At 45.2% G+C, this 14,074-nt stretch overlaps 1 protein-coding gene across 1 annotated transcript in view; it reads right to left on the bottom strand.

The window, feature by feature from the left end:
• The window catches only part of ESR2 (estrogen receptor 2), a 93,117-nt gene that overhangs the window by 44,265 nt on the left and 34,778 nt on the right, over positions 1 to 14,074 (bottom strand). The window contains exon 4 of the mRNA XM_063118141.1: positions 11,655 to 11,771. Coding sequence (XP_062974211.1) covers positions 11,655 to 11,771 — 117 coding nt within the window. The remainder of the gene's footprint in view (positions 1 to 11,654; positions 11,772 to 14,074) is intronic.

Raw genomic sequence — 14,074 nt, 5'->3', positions numbered from 1 at the left:
TCCAAGGCGGCATAAATAATCCTCCTCTCCATTTTATCCTCACAACAACAACCCTGTGAGGTAGGTTGGGTTGAGAGTCTGTGACTGGCCCCAAGTCACCCAGTGGGGGCCTAGAACCCAGATCTCCAGACTCCCAGCCCAACACTTTAGCCACTACACCACACTGAGGGCAATCCTATGCATGTTTAGACAGAAAAAAAGTCCTAAAACTCCCAGCATGCCAACACTAGCCATTTACAAGTTCTTCTCTTTTTATTTTTATCATACCTTTCCACTTTACAAAGCAACAGCAGCAGCAGAAACCATCTGCCATTACAAAAGCAATAGTAAACCAACCAAACCAACTAAATAAAAAGTGGATTGAAAGATAAAGGAAGAATAAAAGCAGAAAGGTGTATCAATTGGGAATGTACGAGAGTTGATGGAAGAGCAGAACTCGACCCATTTATGCCCCCAAATGTGACTGCGAACACATTTTGTAGGCAAAGCTTGCATATTCCCAAGCTTGCAACCACGTTGGCAAAATGTGCATTTTTGGGAATAGCACAGTTTAAAATTGCATCTTGGGGGGGGGGGAATATGCATTTCCACGTTTCAGTCAATGGGGGGAAAGTATGCATTTCAATGCACGTTTTTTAAAAAATGTGCACTTAAATGTGCACTTTTCTGGTTCAAACAACAACATAAAAATCTTGTGTATGGGAATGGGAACGACACGGACTGAACCTCAAGGTGGATCTCGGAGAACCTTGCTAAGCTTGAAGGAATGCCTCCTCCCATATGTACCTGCCCGAACCCTAAGGTCATCTTCAGGGGTCCTTCTCCGTGAGCCCCTGCCAAAGGAAGTGAGGCAGGTGGCTACCAGGAGGAGGGCCTTCTCTGGCTGTGGCACCCCAGCTGTGGAATGAGCTCCCTAAGGAGGTTCGCTTGGCACCTACATTATATGCTTTTAGACGCCAGGTGAAGACCTGTTTATTCTCCCAACATTTTAACAATCTATAAATACATTTTAACATGGTGTTTTAAATTTGTAATTTTGCATTGCTGCTGTTTTTATCTGGTTGAGCTTTTTTATTGTATTTTATATTATGGTTTTATACTGTTGTTTTATAATATGAATTGTTTTAATTTTTGTGAACCGCCCAGAGAGCTCCGGCTATTGGGCGGTATAGAAATGTAATAAATAAATAAATAAATAAGCTCCCACCTTGCTGTTTCTCCTGTCCTTGGTGTCAATAAAGGAAGAGTAAAACAGCAATAAACACAAACACAGCATAGCAGCAATTGAAAGCATAGCACAGCCTTCCCCCACCTGATGCTCTTCCAATGTTTTGGATTACAACTCCCATATTCCCCAGCCAGCCTGATGGCTGGGGTAATGGGGGGTGGTAGTCTAACACATATTGAGGGCACCAGTTTGAGGAAGCTAAAATATACTGGTATTTTTGGTATTTGGGCTTCACTCCTTTTGCCTCTGGCACCCTCCCCAATTTTGCCTTCAGCACCCACCATCAGAATGAAGGACCTCAAAGCTTCTACGTGCGTCAAACACTGATCACATCTGATTCTGCTAAAAAAAACTGTGTTAATTGTGTTAAGAGGTATCACTTAGTCCGCAATCCCATGCCCACGTTCCTGGGAGGAAGCCCCCTTGAACTCAATGGGACTTACTCTTGTAGACATGTAGAAGATTGTGTGGTTAGTCAGTTTCTTAGCTGATTCATAAATGTGTATTCCTGTTATTTCCCCCCTCTGGAATATAATATGCTGCCACGGTGAGGTCTACACATATTAATTAACACATCTGCCATTGTGGGTCATAATTTTATTTTATTTTAAATGAAAGCTGACTATTATGGAAAATATATTTTCCAAAAGCCAGGGCTGACTAGCAGCACCTATGATCCCCTGGCTCTAAAAACTCTTATTGATCCTACATTAACCGTGCCATTATTTTGCTAAGAATCAACGCCACTCACTTGCCTGTAATTACTAACCTCATCAATAAGAGAGGAAAAGAGAAGCACAAATGTGCTGTCCCCTCTGGCAGCACATGCCAAAAACAAGAAAACCATCTCTCTTCCAACTGTATCTCTAAGGCAGGAGTAGACACAGAGGAGGGCCAGGATCTCTTCTCGATCATCCCAGAGTACAGGACACGGAATAACGGGCTCAAGTTAAGGGAAGCCAGATTCCAGCTGGACATCAGGAAAAACTTCCTGACTGTTAGAGCAGTACAACAATGGAACCCATGACCTAGGGAAGTTGTGGGCTCTCCCACACTAGAAGCCTTCAAGAAGCAGCTGTCAGGTATGCTTTAAGGTGGATTCATGCATTGAGCAGGGGGTTGGACTCGATGGACTTATAGGCCCTTTCCAACTCTACTATTCTATGATTCCATGATTCTATGACTTGGTACCCTCCAGACATTTTGGACTACGGCCCAGAAATTATGGCCATTAGGTATTATGGGAGTTGGTGTCCTCTAGATATTTTGGATTACAAGTTGCCTACGCCTGCTCTAACGTCTCAAGCACCGGTCTTTCTCGGTCCTTCTGCTTCAAATCCTTATATTTACGCGTAGCGGGGGATCGAATCTTGGAGTTTATGTATGCAAAGTCTAGGCTGTTCTACTGAGTTACCTCCCGTGACATCATTTACTCTAAGTCCTAAGGCCTGCAGTGTGGTCATGCCATGAAGCAGACTGGTGAGAGATTCAGGACAGATCAAATGTAATACGTCTTCACACAGTGCAACAGTTAAACTATGAAAATGTAGCGATGGCCGCCGACTTAGATGGCATTAAAAGGGGGTTGGGCAAATTCACAGAAGATGAAAGCATCAATGGCGATTAGTCATTAGTCTTTAGTTCCAAAAAATATTCAGCAGCTGCTAACCGTAACCAATCTTCCTGAAATTTTCAAGTTATGAAAAACAGGCATTTCTTTCTGGCATTTGTAACTTTCAGAAGGATCGGTGAAACCTTTTTGGTTTTATTATGGTTAAAATAACCCACCCACCCCAATTCCTCTTTTCAATGGTGGAACCTGTTTTTCCCCTTTCGAACCTTATCTAAAGACGCACGGCTGTGTGTGCTTAAATTTACCTATTTATATTTATTATCCAGTTTTATAGAATATTATATTCAATACAATGTAGAAAACCGAACTGCAGAAATCAAATCAACAATGAAACACTGCGAGCTGCCTGAGGAGCCTCAGCCATTGGGCAGAATAAAAATGAAATAAAGAAAGACTCTCTTAAATAAAAAAAAAAAACCTCCCTGAAGGCCAGGTTCCATAAACTTGGTGCCATCACAGAAAAAGTTCCACTCTTATGCCTCAGCCATTCCTACCCTGTGCGGATGTTATCTTATACATGTGTTCATGTCACATATACAAGCAGTCATAAGAATGAGCGCATGTATGTTCATGCCTGTAGTGTAATAACATTTTTCTCCCTCTCTGAAAATACTAGAACCCAATGGGGTCATCCCATGAAGCTGATTGGTGGGAGGTCCAGGACAAATAAAAGGAAGTACTTCTTCACACAGCACATAATTAAATTATGGACTACACTACCACAAGATGTAGTGATGGCCACCAATCTGGACGGCTTTAAAAAGGGGGTTGGATAAATTCCTGGAGGCGAAGGCTATCCACAGCTACTAGCCCTGATGGTTGTGTGCTATCTTCAGTACTTGAGGCAGTAAGTCTGGGCGCATCAGTTGCTGGGGAACATGGGTGGGAGGGTGCTGTTGCACCATGTCCTGCCTTGTTGGTCCCTGGCCGATGGCTGCTTGGCTACTGTGTGAACAGAGTGCTGGACTAGATGGACCCTTGGTCTGATCCAGCAGGGCACTTCTTATGTTCTTAACATATATGGAAGAACCCAAACCAATCCATGGTAGTGATCACATGTTCACTTGTTTGTCAATGAATTGTATGCACTTACAGTTGTGTTAACTGGTCAATGTGTAGTAACTGCATATCCTTGTGCAAAGTTGTCTTTCAAATCAGAGAGAACATGGTGGAGTTATGCAGTTTGTCTACCCAACTTGATGTTCTGCGTTCGGCACCTACCAAAGCAGTGAGACTTTATTTATTTATTTATTTCATTTATATCCTGCCTTTTTTCCTCCAAGGAACCCAAGGCAGCATACATAATCCTCCCCGTCCTCTCCATTTTATCCTCACAACAACCCTGTGAGGAAGGCTGGGCTGAGAGTCTGTGACTGGCCCAAAGTCACCCAGTGGGTTTCCATGGCTGAGTGGGGACTAGAACCCGGATCTCCCGACTCCCAGTCCATCACTTTAGCCACTACAGAATGTCTATAGGTTTAGTTTCCTTTGGAAGGGGCGAACTTTGGAGAGTTATGTTGTTTGGAAATATCTGTTTGTTTTCTTTACAAATATACAGGTTGACCATAGGTGCAAACAAACAGCTTGAGACACCAACAAGCAGTAAATATACTTCCCAGCATGAGATCTCTACAGAGACTCATCGACACCCCCAAGACTTCTAGCAACAACTCTCAGCTCTGATCCCTCTGCCACCCCACTCCCTCCTCAAACTACAGTTTTTCGTTTGTTCCTTTTCACAGACTCACAAATCTTCATCGGTCCTTCCCCTAAGTGAAGGTGGTGGTCTGGGGAAAGGTACATCACTTACCTTTTTTGCCATTCAGAATATTCCAGAGACAACTTGGTATCTTTTAACAATGAGCTCCCATTCACTGACCATTAAAGAAGACCCCACAGTGAATGAGGCCCACAAAATCCTTTTGTTCAAATCTCAATCTGTCATCCAGCATTCCTTTGAGACAAACCCACACTGACAGCCCTATTCACAGTAACCAGAAACCTGTCCTATAACAATACCTTGCATTTGTAGCATTTCATAGAATCATAAAATAGCAGAGTTGGAAGGGGCCTGCAAGGCCATTCCTGCATTGTTCAATGAAGGAATCCACCCTAAAGCATCCCTAACAGATGGTTGTCCAGCTGCCTCTTGAAGGCCTCTAGTGTGGGAGAGCCCACAACCTCCCTTCCTACATGCTGATTTCGTACATCACCCCAACTGTAAGAACACAAGAAGAACTGAGCTGGATCAGACCAAGGTGAAGCATTCTGTTCACACAGTGGCCAAAGAACTAACCATGAGAAAGTGACAAGCAGGACATGAGTGCAACAGCACCATCCTTCCCATATTCCCCAACAGCTGGTGTACATAGGCATATTGCTTCTGAGATTGGATGTAGCATAAAGCCATCAGTAGCTACTGATAGCCTTCTCCTGTAGGAATTTGCCCAACCCCCTTTCGATGGCCATCCAAAGTGGTGGCCATCAGTGCACCCTGTGGACATTAATTCCATATTTTAACTGTGGTGTGTGTGAAGAAGTATTTCCTTTTATCTATCCTGAATCTCCTACCAATCAGCTTCATGGAACTATGATACTGAGTGGGGTACAATAAATAAAATAACAACAACAACAACATTTATATCCCGCCTTTTTTCCCTCTAAGGAACCCAAGGCGGCGTACATAATCTTCCGCCTCTCTATTTTATCCTCACAACAACCACCCTCTGAGGTAGGTTGGGCTGAGAATCTGTGACTGGCCCAAAGTCACCCACTGAGCTTCCATGGCTGAGTAGGGTCTAGAACCCAGAACTCCCGACTTTCAGTCCATCACTGTAGCCACTACACCACACTGGCTGGATCAGATTGAAGGGCCAACTAATTCAGCACTCTGTTTCCCATAGTGGCCAACTAGATGCCTCTGGGAAGCCCACAAGGAGGTCCTGAAGGCAACAGCCATCTCTCAATGTTGTTCTCCAGAAATTGGTATGACAAAGACGAAAGCCAAAGCAGTGATGATTTAGGGGAAAATATTGAATCATAGAGTTGGAAGGGACCTTGAAGGTCATACAATGTAACCCCCGGATCTACAATGCAGGATGTAATGACATAATCCCTGACTGATGAAAATAGGAACATAAGAAGAGCCCTGCTGGCTCAGACCAAGGTTCCATCTAATCCAGCATTCTGTTCACACAGTGACCAACCAGCTGTCGACAGGAAACCCACCAACAACACACGAGAGGGCAATAGCACCCTCCTACCCATGTTCCCCAGCAACTGGTATACACAGAGGCATACTACTTCTGATACTGGGGGTACCACATATCTATCAGGACTAGTAGCCATTGATAGCCTTCTCCTCCAGGAATTTATCCAACCTCCTTTTAAAGCTGTCCAAGTTAGTGCCTATCACTACATCTTGTGGTAGCGAATTCCATAGTTTAACTATGCGCTGTGTGAAGAAGTCCTTCCTTTTTTCTGTCTTGAATCTCCAATCGGACAGCTTCATGGGATGACCCCGGGTTCTAGTATTATGGGAGAGGGAGAAGAATATTTCCCTATCCACCTTCTCCACATCATGCATGGTTTTGTATACTGCTATCATGTCTCCCCCTCCCCTGCCTCTTTTCCAAGCTAAACAATCACAGCTGTTTAACCTTCCACCATAGGGGAGTTGGATGAAAATAAGGTAGATGGCTGTCTAGCCTTTCCTTAAATGCCTCCAAAGAAGGAGAGGCCAACACCTCCTGAGGTTTCTTGCCATTAGGAAGTTTCTCTTAATTTTCAACTGAACTCTGCTTCCCTGCAAATTTCCTGGTTCTAGTCCGGCACTTTGAAGCAACAGAGAACAGGTTTCTTTCGTCACCTGCATGAAAGCCCTTCAGGTATTTGACAGGTAACATGTATTTACCCAAGCTTCTCTTCACCAGGCTAAACGTACCCAGATCTTTTCACCAGTACTCATAGGATTGGGTTTCCACACGCCTCGCCAATCTGGTCGCCCTCGTCTAGACACACTCCAGTTTCTCAATGCTCTTTTTGAAATGCTATGCCCAGAACTGGACACAGTATTCCAGGTGTGATCTGAATTGCACAGAATATATCCCAGGATCTTTCTGGGAAAGTTGAAAAGAATTTCCAAAGGAACAGCTTGTCAATGTGGTGCCTGATCTTGCCATTTCCCTTTTCAAATTTTTAGCGTTTTCCATTTCCAATCCCAGTTGTCACCTTTTAAATAAAGTTGAAGCAACTCCCATCGACATAACCATGGCCCCGGACAATGCTTCTGTACATCACTGCCAATTTTCCTTTGAAAGCAGTGAAAAGATAATTGACTGCGTGCCGGGATACGGCAATTAAGCATCGAAAAGAATACTGTCCATTAGGTCTATTTCAAGCTTCAATAGAGGCAATCACCAATCTGGATTCGCCCATCCTCAAATCTAAAATTACCCCTATCATCTTTCCGGTTTAAATATTTGATCACTACTCCCCAGATTATTATAATATTTTTCCGATTATTGTTAAACGCCCCAAGTTCCCTGAATGCTATGTTCTAGGGCAAGCATTATGGGGTATTGATTCCTTTGGATGAGATAACACTGTAGAGTACTAGTCTTCAGAATAATTGCTTTATTTACAATATATAAGCAGAGCAGAGGGGAATCTGCTTCTACAGCCAGCCTTGAAACTGCTGATTCTGGAACAACTCCCCAAAAGAATAGTCCAGGGCTTACAGACCACCAGGCCACTCCCACAGTCCAGCCTGACTACTACCGTATTTCTTCGATTCTAAGACGCACTTTTCCCCCCATATAAACATCTCTAAAAACAGGGTGCGTCTTAGAATCGCGGGTGCGTTTATTATTTCTTAGAATCAAAGCTTTTTTTCTGTTGGTGGTACTGAAATTAGTGTGCGTCTTACAATCGATGGCATCTTAGAATCAAAGAAATACAGTAATTCAAAATGCTACAGCACTGCACTGGCTGCCAGTCCATTTCCAAGCCCAATTGAAAACTCTGGTGTTAATATTTAAAACCCTAAACAGCTTGGAGCCAGGTTACCTGAAAGATCATCTCCTCCCATATGTTTTTTCCCCAATATAAACGGAGGCCTCAGCTAGACCTATGTGTCTAGCGTGATGGAGGGGTGAGGATCTCGTGATATTGTTATCGCGAGATCTCCTCCTGTTTACCCACAGCGCGTGATGACCTCAGAGGAACAGGATGTAGCACCCGCCATTTTATTTGATTTTTTCTTAAAGGAGAAGAGCGCGGGAACGCTTGTACGCAAATTGTAATTTTTTAAATATAAAACAATTTCCCCTGCTCCCCCCACCTTACCCCCGTGCGCGGTTCCCAGTTCCCAGCTCCTCACAAGTAACCACGAGGAGCCAGGACAAATCGTGACACCCGCCCACACTTTCCGCGGTCTCGGGATCATCCCGAGACCGCGGAAAAAGCGGGATTAAAGGGTGGAGTCAAATCCCAGGCCAAGGGAGGGATCATCTCTCCCTGCTCCCGGGATCCCCTGTGCATCATGTGGACGCACAGGGACAATCCCGGGGCGATCCCAGGGATATCGCCCCATCTAGCTATGGCCTGAAACATTCTCAACCCAATGCAAATGACTCTATGGAAAATAGCCTAATATGCATTGGAAAATTTTCCAGAAAACCCACATCACTAATTTCCTCTGAGCTTACTTGTAATCTTCATAAGTAACAAACGGGTGAAATGAATTTTCCCAGCAACAAGATATTGTTCCCTGTAGTAGTACAAAATATTTTGGGCTGGGCTTCACCTTGAATGGGCAATTAAGCTCCATTAGTTTTACAAAAGTCCTGCTCCTGGTGGAGATGAATCCGGCTAGACTTTGGGCTTCTCTAAACAAGCTATTTATAGCACGCTCGTTTCTGGCCGCTTACGGAAGTTTCTGAGTCAATTAAATTACACTGTAAACAAACAGGTTTTCCCCCCACCCTTATTACAGAGAGATTTAAGATAGATTAGAGAAAAGCTGGAATAAACCCTTAATGGTGCGAAATCGGCAGCGTGTAAAGCTGGCATTGCGCCATGAAGTTGCTTTTGGGGGAGGAAGGACTTTCAACGGTTGGAGAAGACGGTAAAATGCCTCCTTCCAACATCTACACCAAGCAGGATATTGCACCATGAAAGTGATATAAAAATAGTATGTAAAAGGCAGGAGCTACACTACTGCTTTATAGCACTTTTGAAGTGCACTGAAAGTTCATCTGGAGTAGACCAGCTTGGGAGCAGCTAATTTATGCTCTCTTACAGCTGTTGTACAAAGATCTTCTCCCAAATCATTTCATTCACACACTGTTATTTCAGGATTGCTATCCTTGTCCAGCAGACCAAAGAACTAAACATTGTTACGGGCTCATTCTTCTGATCAGTTGTTCAAAATTTGCTCTGATTGGCTCAGTTCAGACAACACGTTTCTCAACAGTGGTCTCAGAACTCCACAGTGGAGTTTTTACACCAATGTTGACAAATGTGTTGTCTGGCAGGAAAACTCCACACAATGGTGGAGGTGGTTTTTTTGGGGAAACACTCCACACAGAATATCCACACTGTGCCTGTAAAGAGGAGGGTTCCTGTACAACTGTTGTGTTGTATATTATGTGGTGGGCTCCATGGGGTTTTCCGTTGCATTGAGTTGACTTTTCCCACTGGCCACAGAGTTCTCTGGCAAGAGTGGCAAAAGGAGCAAGTGCCACTCTAGGTGAGCTGCCGTGATTTTTTTTCCAGCAATGGCTGATGGGATATCATCAGGAGGATCAGGGGAGGAGAGAGGGCGGAGGAACTGTCAATCAAATGTCACGATGGATTTTACTAAATTCCACGGTAACATATTCACACAACGGTGGAGTTAGAACATGTTGTGTGGGGAATACACTCTAAAAACTCAACTGTTGAGTGGAGTTTTAACATTGCATTGACTAAAGTGTTGTCTGAACTGAGCCAAAGTCTATGAAAGGAGGAAGTCCACTCAGATAAATCCCTCCCTGCTACTATTCACATGGCCACAGGATGAACCAAGAGCCTCAGATCTTATTAATGTGACTTTTTAAAAATGGAAATGTACATCTTATTTCTGCGCTCCACTTTATAGTTCGACGGTCATTACACTGTAATAACCATTGGCTACCATGTCAGATACTTCCGATTCATTACGGAGGGGAAGAATACATTTGAGTGTTGTTGTTTCATCATGCCATAAACACCCTAAACCCTCTTAGCTTCTATGACCGTTCCAAGGACAGAAAACAGTACTTATTTTACACACGCTACCTCTTTGCATCCTCAATAATCCCAATTTATTTGAAATTCACAGATGCACTTAAGTCAAAAGGAGATTTTCTTCCTAAATAATCGGAATGAGCATCCGGTCTCTTCTGCGGAATATGCTTGTGTTGATCTCAGCAGCCTAAAATCCAAGGCCGACAGACATTACCTTTCTCTGCAGTTGTCTTGTAAACGAACTGATTTGGGAAGCCTGAGAGAATTCAGCTTTGATTGCAGTATATCTATAATTTCTGTTTTCCTCTCCCAGAATAAAAGGATAATGATTGAGCTGGACAGTCTCCCCAAATGAAAATGAGACACAAGAAACCTCAAGAGAAAAAAACCTAATGAGTGAAAACTGCTTTTTATCTTCAGCATGAAGTCATAAGTACTAATAATATTTGCGCCTTCAAAACTACCCTGCAAGACAACTGAAATTTGTGGCGCTGAGGTTTAGGGAAGCATTCCTGTATCCTGAAAAATACCAAAAATACCAACATTTCCTTTCTTCCAAATGTTTTATTTTACAAATATAGGAATATTTGCAAAGAGCAGCCATAATGAAAGATGGGTATCAAATCAGAATTGCCGTGTCTACAGAATTTGTTCTTACGTTTTAAACTGAAAGTCATTCCTTCAAGTCATTCCCTAGAATGTTTCTCCTGGGCATGAAAATCTGAAGGCACCAGCCACAATCCCAACAGGAGTATAAAGCGTACATTGAAGGTCATGTAATCAATTGACACAGATATCAAATCAACATAACTTTCCCCCCTGTGTTTGTAATAGTCAGATTTTTGAAGGGACTGTTGATGAAATACCAGATATCCTCAGAAGCTTAGTGAGGGCAGCAGAGCCGCATCGCTGTAACGTCACATTGGATCTGTGCCTGCAGCCTAATACAGTCAAGAACATTCAAGCTAGATGGTACTTCTAATGGGTGAGCAGCAAACATGAAGACATGTGACTCTCAGAGCTGACTCATTGAAGAACAGCAGGAGCAGTCTACTTGAACCACGAGAATGCAAAATTTCAGCAGCAGTCCTATTAAAGCATTCTTAAATTGCCTCTCTTCTTTTACCAGTCACTTCCCACAAGATCAGCCCATCCAAAACTCCTATTTTAGGCCTCTGTTTTCTCCATGACATCCCAGGGAGGTGCCACGAATGGTGGACAGGGACATCCAAATGGATGCCCACCCTGGACGTAGAAGTGAATAGTCTGATGATAATTTCCTGGAACGACACACACACAGGCTTTTCTCCCAAAGGCATTCCCCAAAGACACGGAGGGTTAAACTTGACTTTAATGATCCATGAGAGCTTCATATCCCACTCTTGATACTAATGGAATTTAAACATGCGTAACTGTGGTCTGGATTGGAGCCCATGTCTGTTTTGGAATGTGAGCCAAGATCTATAACTAAGCAAGTCTACAGGAGCAAAAGACCCGAGGGAACAAAAAAAAAAAAAAACTCACCACATTTCATCATCCCTACTTCGTAGCATTTCCGGAGTCGGCAGGCCTGGCAGCTTTTACGCCTGTTTTTATCTATTGTACATTGGTTCGTGGCTGGACAAATATAATCGTTGTGTCCTGCATGGAGATATAACAGAAAGAACATTTAAAAAATAAATAAATCCCTGCTGCAGCCAATGACATCTCTTTCTGGTTTGTGACTTGGCTCAGCACTACTACAAACGAGAAGGAACTTGGGATTGTTGTAGAACACAAGCTGAATATGAGCCAACAGTGCGATAGGGCTGCAAGAAAGGCCAATGCTATTTTGAGCTGCATTAATAGAAGTATAGCTTCCAAATCGTGTGAGGTACTGGTTCCTCTCTAGTCGGCCCTGGTTAGGCCTCATCTAGAGTATTGCGTCCAGTTCTGGGCTCCACAATTCAAGAAGGACGCAGACAAGCTGGAGCGTGTTCAGAGGAGGGCAACCGGGGGGGGGATTCCTGCGTTGTGCAGGGGGTTGGACTCGATGGCCTTATAGGCCCCTTCCAACTCTACTATTCAATGATTCTATGATTCTATGACACAATACATTTGATACCATGAGCTTGCAGTTTCTACGTTTCGCTGGATTGTGGCCCACTGCTCTGGTCAGTGTGGCCTTGGAGGACCCCTGGCTTGTCTTACCATACAGCTGCCATGTGGACAGCCTCCAATTCCAAACGAAGGCTCAGTCCCTGGAGGCAGATGCGACTTTACTGAATGCAGGGTGTGTGGCCCTGAATAGTCAGTCATATGCCCTTGATTTGACAAACAACATCTCAATGCCATGAAGCAGGCAGAAGCCTAGAAAGGCCAAATAGCAGCCTAGCAATGCTTCCCCCTTTCCTTTCACCCCTATGATCAAGGCACCTATGGGAACAAGGTCCTCTCGGTTCAATGGTGCTTGCTCCCTAGTGACTGTGTTTAGGATCGCAACCTTAATTTGCAAAATTAGAGCATCTGGGATCAGTGGAGGCTGGTGGCTGTGATGTCAGTTGGGTGGTGAATCCACTGGTTTTTAGTCAGAACTAGGGTTGCCATACGTCCCGGACAACCGGGAATGTCACTGTTTCCAAGCATTTCCAAAATATCCCGGCCGGTCAGTCAAGAATCCCGGATTCCTGGTCCAGCTGGCCGGAGAAATCCCAACCTCCAAAATGGTGCCTTGAGCCTGCTCGGTGGAGTGGCAGCAGCAGAGAAAAAGATGCATCAATCTGGTGCCTTTTCCAGAGCACCACTGCTCCTCCACAGGCTCATCTGAGTCACTCACCGCGACTCACCTTACTGCGCCTGTGGCTGCGTAGAAGAGGAACAGCAGCAAGGAAAGGCGCACGTGCTCTCCTCAGGCTGCCTGAGTCCCATGCAATGCAAAGGAGTTTGGTGAGCTTGGCTGGTTGCGGTCACAGCTTTAGAGTAAGCGCCGGGCAGAGCGGCTGAGTTATTGGTGGGGGAAGAAAGAGAGTATTGTGGGGTTGAGTGGGAGGTGAGAGGGTGAAGGAGAGGAAAGGAGAGGGGAGAAATAAAAGAAAAGTCCCCTCCCCCAAAAAAACCATTGTCCCGGTTTTGTGGATTGAGAATATCTAGAATATTTAGTTCTGATATCTAAATATTAGAACTCTAAAGGAGCTGTCCAAGGTGTGGATTCTGACTGAAACCCAGAGCAAATTCTCCGCCTCACTGACTTAAGAGCCACCAGCCTCCACTGACAGGCAGGGCTGGTGCTGCCATAGAGGCCAGTTAGGCAGCCACCTAGAGCGCCAAGGTAAGGGGGTGTCAAACGGCGCGCCCAGAATTCGCCCTCCCACTCCTAGAGCCGCTCTGGCCGAGTGAGGGCAGCTTCCGGGTGCACCGTTCCGAAGTCTTCCAACCCCCCGCCCCCCAGCGTCCCTGGCTTGGCTTCAGCTGGGTGCCTGCCCAGCAGCCGAAGCCAACCCTGGACACTGGGGGGTGGGGGTGGGCGGACAGCTCCAGGTTCTGACTTCCGGCGTGCGCTGGACTTCAGAACGTGGAGCCGTCTGACTGCCCTCCCCCAGCTTCCTGGCTTGGCTTCAGCTGGGCGCTCCCAGCCAAAACCAAGCTGGGACGCTGGGGTGGGGGGCGAACGGACGGCTCCACGTTCTGACTTCCGGCACGCGTCGGAAGTCAGAACGTGGAGCTGCCCGCCTGCCCACCCCACCGCAGCGTCCCGCCAAGCCAGGAGGACTTCGGGCGAGGGATAGGTTACGTGGCCTCATCCCCACCTGTCTCCGCCTACCTGGGGTGGTGGGGGGTACGGTGGGTGGGGTGGGTGAAAGCAGCTCACCTTGCCTAGGGCGCAAAAAAGCCTGGCACCGTCCCTGCTGACAGGGCTACAAATCTCATCCCAAGTGATTCTGCACCACCTGTATTAGAATCAATGC

This window comes from Elgaria multicarinata, chromosome 2 (assembly GCF_023053635.1).
Source record: "Elgaria multicarinata webbii isolate HBS135686 ecotype San Diego chromosome 2, rElgMul1.1.pri, whole genome shotgun sequence".
Classification (NCBI taxonomy): domain Eukaryota; kingdom Metazoa; phylum Chordata; class Lepidosauria; order Squamata; family Anguidae; genus Elgaria; species Elgaria multicarinata.
The sequence above is the reverse complement of the archived record's forward strand: the minus strand, read 5'-3'. Positions and strand labels throughout refer to the sequence as shown.